Below are 9,159 nucleotides of genomic sequence, written 5' to 3'. Positions count from 1 at the left end.
TTACTACAAAAGTCAAAAACCCTGTAATGTATGAAGAGGGGGAGAGAAAACATGACAGAGAAATACACCCAGGGTGGGCCTTTTGAATGAGATGGGATTGAAAGCTCTCATCTTCAAGAACCAGCAACCACCACAGAAATCCAGACCCCCTCTTACATCCCCAAAACGCTGTGGTCTGCACAGCCCAGTGTGAAGCAGTTGTGATAAGGACTTGCAACAGGCAGTTGTGACAAGAACTTCACAGGAGAACAAGATCCATTCATCAAAGTGGGTATCAACTCTCTTATTCCCCAAAGCATTCAAGCTAGAACATAACCAGAAATTCTATTAATAACTATGGCGGAGCACCCAAGACAAGCAGAAATGGCCATACAAAATCAACTGAAAACACAGAACTTGACTCCCTTGACTTGGAGCATCATCAGAACCAGCACCCTACCGTTAGTAAGTCACTAGATAAATTGCTGACAAACCAGATAACGCTACTTAGCGGATACAAGTGTTTAGGCTCCGTGTTCCCTCCAACCCTATCCCTTTAGCCAGTACAAATACTTGCCATTTTTTTAGTCATAAAGCACTTTTCAAAACACAAGCTTTTTCTATAATGCTGAGGACAGTTGACTCAACAGATTAATATAAAAAGGAACAAAGTACATCAGTAATAGAGGAGAATGGAGCCCTACCAGAGCATCTCAGCTACTCTGCAGCACAGAAAAATGGGGTTCAGGTGGGGTTTTTTTGTTTGGTTTTGGTTAAGTATTTGAGTTCTAGAAGACAAAAAGAAAATACAAAATATTATTCTGTATTTCACATTTTTATTAGCTTCTTGCTGGCAGGCATTACACTTGGGAATAATATTGCACCAGGCATTAAAAATATGAATTCTACCACAGGGACATTTTGCATTTAGAATCCAATATAAATATTTCTAATCATATTTCCATGGCTACAGATAATATTTGGTTGCTTGATTTATATGCATAGAAAGAAACAGTTGTCATAACTGTAAGAAACTGTACTTATCAAGTACTTTCAAAGGGTGGATTTGTTTTCCTATAATATTACAATACTGTTTGTTTATTTAGAAACTAAATTAGTCTACATGATAGCAGCTCTTCCCCAGCTGCATTTTAAACTCATTTTGTTTCTTGCTCCCAGTGTCGTAGCATTAGATGAATTAGAAACTATTTAAACGGAGGTAATTTTAGCACTTTAAGTCGAGTCAGAGAATTGTGTTAATGACACAAAATACCCTATTGTACTAATTCTTCGGACTCCCTCTTTCAAACAAAAAGGTGTCTTGACGAAACAGGCACATGCATGGTTTTTTTCTGAACAGGACAAAAGGACAGAGCTGCTAGAGAACGAAACTCCTCCAGTCCTCACTGATAAACAATAAATAGTCGTATAAAAAAAAAAGCCCACATTGTTGCTTTAGTCAAAATCCAGACTCTCTTGGGTTTACTGTCCAATTAAGTTGCTAATCACCAAGCGGCTCCTGTGGAGTCAGAATCAGTCATCTGTTTTCCGTGCCAATCTACAGAAAGTCCAGTTGTGCTCCACTGTGTTTTCATTGGCACGCTCGCTCATATGATGAACTCTGGTATTCCTGATCGTGAAGCCTTGCTTTGTGATGTACTCCATGAGATGGACTCTGAGCGACACTTCCTGATGGTAATCGCATGGCCCAAAAGTGAAGGAAACCTGGCAGTCCCTGGTGTCCATCATATGCTTATTCCACTTTGTGAAGTGGTTTGAAATGCCTTCCAGTAACGAATGGACTTTCGTCGTGATAGTGAGCTGCGTGATGATTACAGCCACCGGGTTGGAATACTTGGAAAGCTTCCGGGTGCTGGACAGCTCCACCACCTCCTCAAAGGTATCCACGGGATACAGCGGCTTGGGGTCATTAAGACACTGAATTAGCGGTTCAATCTGATAGAAGTCCGCTTCCTTCCGAAGCAGGTCGAACTCCTTGAAGTCCAGTGGCAAAGTGAGCTCTGAGGTCCTTAAAAAGTTAAGAACATAACGGAAAAGTGGTCCATCTCTGTCAATAAAGTAATTGCCCTGAGAGTCCCTGGCAGTGGGGAAGTCTCCCCTGAACATGGCCCCAAGCATTGAGTCAGGATATCTCGTTAGAGTTGTGAGGGATGTCGTATACATGTGTCCACCCACATTTAGCGTGACTGGATCAGTCATCTAGAAAGAGAGAAATTGCAGAGTTTATCAAGCCACCACAAGAAGATTCGATCACCTCACTGACACACACGGTAAATACTGTTTGAAAAGTGCAGGCTGTGGAGAGAATCACGCCTCTTCCATTTGAAGCCTTTAAGCAGCATCTAAACCTGAACAAATCCAAGCCACCTAGCAACAAGGCACAACCGGCAACTAGACAGGATGATACTTAACATTCAGAAGGCATATTTCCAGAATGCTTTAGAAATCTTAACAATGGAGCTACTGTCACAGAAGCAAGTTTTGCATTTGGGCAACAAGTTTTTTCCTATTCTACAGATGGGGAAATGAGAACAGAGAGATTTCCTGAAGAACAAGTTAGTCTGAATGAGGCCCATCAGTGTTCCTTACTTTCACAATCTGTCTCTCATTCTAGAACAAAAAAAAAAAAGAAAGGAAAAAAAAAAATCAGCTGAACAAGTCTTAAGCCTCTTTCTCTCTCTCAAAATAGGATGACAGCGCAAGTTTAGACACAGGACCAAGAGCTCACAATCAAAATAATCCACGCTCTGGTTAACAGGAATCATTAAAACAAGCAAACAAAAAAGAACTTTCGGCTTTTAACTCTAAAAAGCAACATTTATTAGCAAATCAGCATGCTGTGTAGAAGAGGGGGGCAGAGCACAAACCAGTCTGCATCAGCTTCCAAATAGCACATGAGGAAGCAAGAGAGAAAGGAACACAAATCCCATCTGGCCACCAACCCTAACAACCAGGACCGAGGCCAGCCAGAGAAAAGAGACATATGCATGGCAGCAGAATGTTTAGAGAAAGAGAAGAGGAGAAAAATAATGTGCGTTTGTCTAGTTTGAGACAGAGTTTACAAGGAAAAATACTCTTCTTTATAAATAAAATGACAAAGTCCTAAAACTTATACGCAGGAATCACACACTATTTTCAGTCTTTGTGTGTTAGGAAAACGGTAACAGTGAGCTTAAGGCATCGGTTAAGTACTCACTGACCATACCTAGGAAATACGAATCTGAGCTCTCCCCACAAATAGCATGCGAGACGAAGTACTTCAGAGAACCTAAGTAAGCTGTTGTAACCTGCACAGGTTTTCTTCTCACATGACTGAAGCTCTGGATCTACACAAGACAGATCTGTAAGGATTCTTTCCGCAAGATCTTGAAAGCCCAGTTGTACTGCACAGCACACACTTACACAGGCTCACTTACCATATATCCCCAGTCTCCATTATCCATCTGTTCAATTGCTTGAACTGTGGTATTCCAAGTTTAACAGAAGGCTGCTGAAAGGATACACGATTCACCTCCTATTATCTCCCTGCAGGAAAAAGCACACACACAAAAAAAAACAAAATAAAGAACAAAACAGGGCAGACCATCAGCACCTATAAGAACTGAAAGGAATGCTTTCTAACCAAAGGCAGGCTCTCTGTCAGGAGAGCGTTCAGCTACAAAACCACATTAACAGGAGAATCTACAAACGTGCTTTTCCTTCCTTCTCCCTTCACGCTACCCAGAGGACTGCCTCCGGAGCACATGGGTAATCACTCTACTGGCTGTCTGATCATCCCAGTTTTGTTAAACAACAAGCAATGCGCCTCTGAGGATAATATACGTTCACAAACAGACTACTTTTCACCTGGGAAACAGTGAGTACTTTGAAAGACGGATGTCCTTTTCCAATTAAAAAGTTTATTTGGCCACCACCAGTGAAGTCATACATGTGTTCCATTAATATTAGCCAAAATTCCCATGCTCCAGTTTCAAAACTGCACAGAAGAATAAATCAAGCATGAAAGTCAATGAACAGTAAGAAGAAAAAAAAAATCTCACTGCAGAATTAATAATTCAGTAGTGGAGAACTGCAATTGATAGCAAGAACATTAACTTACAGACAAAGAGTATGAATGGACTTCAGAGACACATACGCATTCTCCAAAGCAATTTCTTTAGGGACAAGCCAGAGGACATCAAACATGCTTTCAACAACGCTTCGACAAAAGCAATTTGAGGAGCGGTTCAGGCCGTAACTTCCCAGAAGACCACTGAACTGCTGACTTGCATAAACAAGGGGACTCTCTCCACACAAGCACAACAAGGGAAATCCACAGGCCGGGTTGTGCAACTTGAGGGGAGCGGTGGGAGCAAATGACCCTAGACACCAGTGGAGATTTTCCAAAGGTGGCCTCTCAACCACGTCAAGCAATGTATGGAGAGGGAAACCAGTCGTCGTTAAGCCTCTATCCCTACACAGAGCCTGCCTCTCTGCTAGAACTGCTGAAAATTTAGGTCAGTCTGTTTTAAGTAGGGTACAGCTTCTCAGCTTTGTTTATTTTTACATCTTAAAGACCACACAGTTACCAGGACTTCTGCTCCCATCCTCTTTACTAGCAAACTTCAACACGCATTCACCCAGCTAAAAGCAGCACGAAGACTTAGCCGAGCCAGAGCCCTACATTCCAGAACAACTGAAGGGTCACAGGTTATTCCCAACCAAAAAGATCAGTTGCCCCTCTCATTCCTAGCTAATGAGATTGGATGGTCTCATTCACCACAGAACAAGGCAGCACATGCCACAGCTCTCTGGGCTCTGCTACCCTGCACAAACCCACAGCCTGGGCACAACAGCATCCAGCAAGTCAGGCCTTTGGGGGCTGGCAGCACGAGCACAGCCTCAGCTGCATCTCAGATGTATTAAAGACCAGAAAAAACAAAATCGGTATATGAAAATAGTGAGGTCAGACAACAGAAGAGTAAGGAATACTAAGATACAGAACTAGTCATACCAGGATCCTATTTTTACAAATTAGACAGAGCATGCCTCAAGAAAGTACATTAAAGCATACAACACACACCCCGACAGCAGATAAACCTGGAATGCCAGCTCTTTTGCCAGCCTCTGTAATTATTTTTTTTTAACTGCTCACAAATCAAGAAGTTAATTCACTCAAGTTTTCTTTATTTGCAATCATCACTTAAGTAAAGCTCTTAACTGTTCATCAATAGCCCAGATCTTTTAAATTCCAGCACTTACAAGCATCATTCTGGTCAAGCATAACATGCAGATGCATTAAAACCATAGGAGAGACTGGTACCAGTTTCTGATATTCAAGGAAAACATTCACTTGAAAATGAAACTATGCAGCCAGCCAGAAACTGCACTAGAAATCATGATAGATGAGATCTGCTGCTTAATAAAATTAACCGGAATTATACATTCAGAATATTTCAGAGATAGACAGATGTCCAGAATTATTTAAACTGGTGGACAGACACCATGTTATTTTGGTCAGCATCTAAGTCCACGCTACAGATGAATCAAGACTTTATCAGTGAAAGAAACAGATGACACTGCCTGTCTGTACAAAGGCATGAAATAATCTTTGATCACAGCACTGCTATATAACACCGGAGTGAATAATTTACGACAGCAATTAGCTTAAACAAACCCAGCCCTCAACATACAAGTGGCATCAAGAAATCTCACTGATTTTTGTGTAAGGACCCTGAATCACTAGGCACACACAGGCACCCCTGGCAAAGCTGGTGCTGGAGCGAGATGTTCAGTGCAAAGGGATGATACTGGGAAGCCATCCTAAAATGTCCAAGTGTGATCACAACTGCCTGCTGCTTCCCTCATCAGCTGGGGAGACAACTTCACAGGCAACAATAGCTCTGTTCAGGTACAACCCGAGATAAGGACTAGCAAACCACATCACAAGAAGGGTGGGGACATACACCCTTTCAACGACGCTTTAAATTCTTCCTGAATGAAATACAGTGATGCATCAGTGGGGGTGGGCAGACACTCACTCCATCCATACCCTGGGACAGGCAGCCTCAAGCCAGCTCTTGTCCCTGTTTCACACAACACACAGCACCCAGGGACAGCCTTGCTAACACTGCTACTACTCACATTCAGCTAGCAGATATACAGCTGCATGTCATCTGCTCCCAAAACAACCTACCTTTAATAACCAAAAGAAATACTTATTTTAGATGAAATTCAGCCACATCAACTGCTGACACCATTTAAGCCAAACAGGATATCATTCTTTGCTGAGAGCAGAAGTGCACTGATCATGTCAAACCACAGCCCTACTTTCGTTAATCTGCTTCTGCAAGCGGGGAGAAGATACACAGCATTAACGCAGTCATCACAGCTGCTGCTGTAGCCCAGCACCAAGCACATCCAAAACTAGAAAGGCACAATGAGAAGCAAGTACCTTTGAAGAAAAGCACTCCAGTCATCATTTTATACATTTAATATACAAAATTGGATACCTGCATTTAAAAAATGCTCACTTTTAGTTCATATGTTATGACCTAGAGGATTACTAGGCTATTTACCAGCAACGCTACTGCCAGCAGGTAGTCCCCATTAACTTCAGCAGGGCTTCTCTCGGAGCAGAGCTGCTAACGTGCAACTATTTTGCAAGTGCAGAGAAAACAAGTAAGAGTCAGCTGAACATCTGCATCTGTGAACCAACACACAGGCCAGGAGATGCCAGCTGGGACCACACTGCATTTGATCAAGGCCAAAAGCTACACACTGCACCTGGAGAAAATCACTGCACTGGTTGTCACATGCAGTTACTTGAAGGAGGAGCAGCAGAAATACACCTAACAGTTAAAAGTTAAAGAGGCAGGCAGCACCTGATTTGCTCTGAACATTTTTCATCTAGTTTTTCCAACAAAAGAATTAAAGGATTTACTTGTGGCGCTAGTCTTTAACAGTTTGGTACCTATATTACAACACAAGCTGTTTAAGCTCCACACAAACTGATTAACTTCAACAGTTACCTTAGATTTATATCTCTAGGTCAATATAAGAGTTGACAGGAATTCTACCAATGGCAACTGAAAAATTATAAAGAGCAAAGCTACTTATACAGATATATATATATGTATATACATACTCGGTATTTCAAGCTACTCACCCACTTAGTGAGCCTTTCACATTTAGATCATCAAAGATGAGAACAAACTCCTGCCCTCTGTACAGTTACGCTGTACATGGACAATCTCTATTCCCCAGCCAGTCACGGCATGTGAAATGCAATTTTTTATTGTAAATCATTATCGGTAACTCACTTGTACTGACAAAAACTAAGCTAGCACCAGTGATGACTGTACTCCACCAAACTGTACAGCAAGATGACAAACTGCAGAGCAAACCCATGAGGCTCGAGCACTGTACTACCCTAACCAAGAGAGCGAGGAGGAGGTAAGCTCTTAAAACAACCAGGTACTGAACCTTCTGGGAACTCAGCAGATCAGCTTCACTAAAGAAAAGCATCTGTCACCTTCTGTACATGTCAAGTTTATAATGACTAATACAGCTTATTTAGAATTAACTTAGTTCTTGCTTTTCACTAGTATTTAGTCTTCACCTCAGGCAGGAGGGAAAACCACTCATGCCAGCCACTCAGCATTTTCACTCCTTTATGTGTAAATGCTTCACTATAAATTCCAAGCTCCTAAAGTTTCCCTACCTCCCCTGAGGAGCTCTATGACATCCTGGTTTAAGTCCAGGTTCCAAACTTTTATTTTAATTGCTACTTGTTTGAAGAGCCCACATCACAAAATCACTTTGGCCCTCCTCTCACGAGAGCCAAAGGAAGACGCTTGTACCTAGCCCGGTCCTGCCGGCGCTGTGTTGCTGAAGCAACCCAAGGTACCCAGGCTTTCAGCACTCGTGCCAACCTTTGGGTTTTAATGCTGTATTTTGCTTCTGTGAAACTAAACAGTAGTTGTCTCCATGTGGAAACGTGCCTCCAAACAGTTTTGGAGGAATGCAGATGTCAGAAATACTAAGCCTCCCTGCACACACCAGTGGGGCTCAGCACATACATGGACCGCGGAGCCACAGCAAGACCGGGGCAGAAATCCCTCCTAGAGCCCAGGCAGAGAGGGGCCCGGGCCGGCAGCAGAAACCGGGAATTGCTGGTTTCCATCACAGAGGAGCCAGCAAGCTCACGGTGGAAGAAGTCTCCCCAGGATCACAATGATTCAGCAAAGATGCTGGAAATGAACCCAGGCATTTACATCCCCACCCCTGCAAATGACCCAAGAGCCCACACCCTCACCCCCACCCCAAACCAGCGACCCAGCTCTGCCTCCCCTCCGGGTAGGGCAGGGGGATCCATCCCCTCCCCAGGCGGGGCAAAGCCCACGGACCCCGGGCCCTCCCTGCCAGACCTCACGGGCTGCCACCCCGGCACCCTCCCTGCTCCTTCCTCCTGCCCAGCCGCCAACCGGACCCAGGCACCGGCCGTCCCATCCCCAACCTAACGTCAGGGCTCCAGCACCCGGTCCTGCAGCCCCCCCGGTCGCGAGGAGGCCCCAGGAGCCCGGCCCTGCGCCCTGCCCCTCACCCCCCCCGTGCCCCGCCTTCACGCGTTGCCCCACAGCGGCCGCGGGCCCCCCCGCCGCGTCCGGGCCCTGGCGCCCCAGCGCCCCCCCGGAGCGGAGCAGGGCAGGTCCCGGCCGCTCGGCCCCGCTGCCCCCAGCCCCGCGGCAGCGCGGCCCGGCACTCACGGGCGCAGCTCCCGGCGCTGAGGCAGAGCCCGGCGGCGGCGGGGACGACTGAGCGCGAGCCCGGAGTTGAGCCGCCGCCGCGGGCGGGGACAGAGCGAGGGTGTGTCCCGGTACGGCCCCGCCCCCGCCGCAGCCACACCCCCTTCACCTCAGGGCGTCACCGAGGGGGCTGGGGGGGACCCGGCGCGGGCAGCCCTGTCCCCAGGGGGGGAAGCCGCGGCCGCGGGCGTGGCAGCTGAGCCCGAGCCATGCGCCTCCCCGTCAACACAGGGCGGGCGCGCGGTTGTCCCCGGCGGTCCCGGCCGCCGCTGCGGGGGACCGGAAGTCGCGTGCAAAGGCCGCGCCGGTTCTCGCGAGAGCGGGGAGGCGGAGCGAAGCCGCGGGCTGGGCGCGCGGAGGCGGGGCCTCGTCG

The 9,159-nt window shown here is 46.1% G+C and overlaps 1 protein-coding gene across 3 annotated transcripts; it reads right to left on the bottom strand.

Moving 5' to 3' along the window:
• Positions 1 to 795: 795 nt before the first annotated feature.
• KCTD6 (potassium channel tetramerization domain containing 6) lies at positions 796 to 9,072 on the bottom strand. Of its 3 annotated transcripts, none has more exons than XM_055707699.1 (3): positions 8,896 to 9,072; positions 3,417 to 3,525; positions 796 to 2,199 (listed from the first exon to the last, which is right to left on the bottom strand). In XM_055707699.1, exons 2-3 carry the CDS (start codon positions 3,441 to 3,443, stop codon positions 1,513 to 1,515), a joined length of 714 nt encoding a protein of 237 aa, XP_055563674.1. In that variant the 5' UTR covers positions 3,444 to 3,525; positions 8,896 to 9,072; the 3' UTR covers positions 796 to 1,512. The 3 variants fall into 3 exon arrangements, with proteins under 3 accessions (XP_055563674.1, XP_055563673.1, XP_027662124.1); XM_055707698.1 differs by lacking the exon at positions 8,896 to 9,072 and adding an exon at positions 8,748 to 8,889; XM_027806323.2 differs by lacking the exon at positions 8,896 to 9,072 and adding an exon at positions 3,847 to 8,281.
• Positions 9,073 to 9,159: the final 87 nt, after the last annotated feature.

Source organism: Falco cherrug, chromosome 4 (genome assembly GCF_023634085.1).
Source record: "Falco cherrug isolate bFalChe1 chromosome 4, bFalChe1.pri, whole genome shotgun sequence".
NCBI lineage: Eukaryota > Metazoa > Chordata > Aves > Falconiformes > Falconidae > Falco > Falco cherrug.
The sequence above is the reverse complement of the archived record's forward strand: the minus strand, read 5'-3'. Positions and strand labels throughout refer to the sequence as shown.

Coding starts and splice junctions, on each gene's coding strand:
- KCTD6 (XM_055707699.1), bottom strand. CDS start 3,443: ATGGATAATGGAGACTGGGGATATATG. Junction 2,200..3,416: donor ATGGAGACTGGGGATATATG/GTAAGTGAGCCT, acceptor CTCTCTTTCTAG/ATGACTGATCCAGTCACGCT.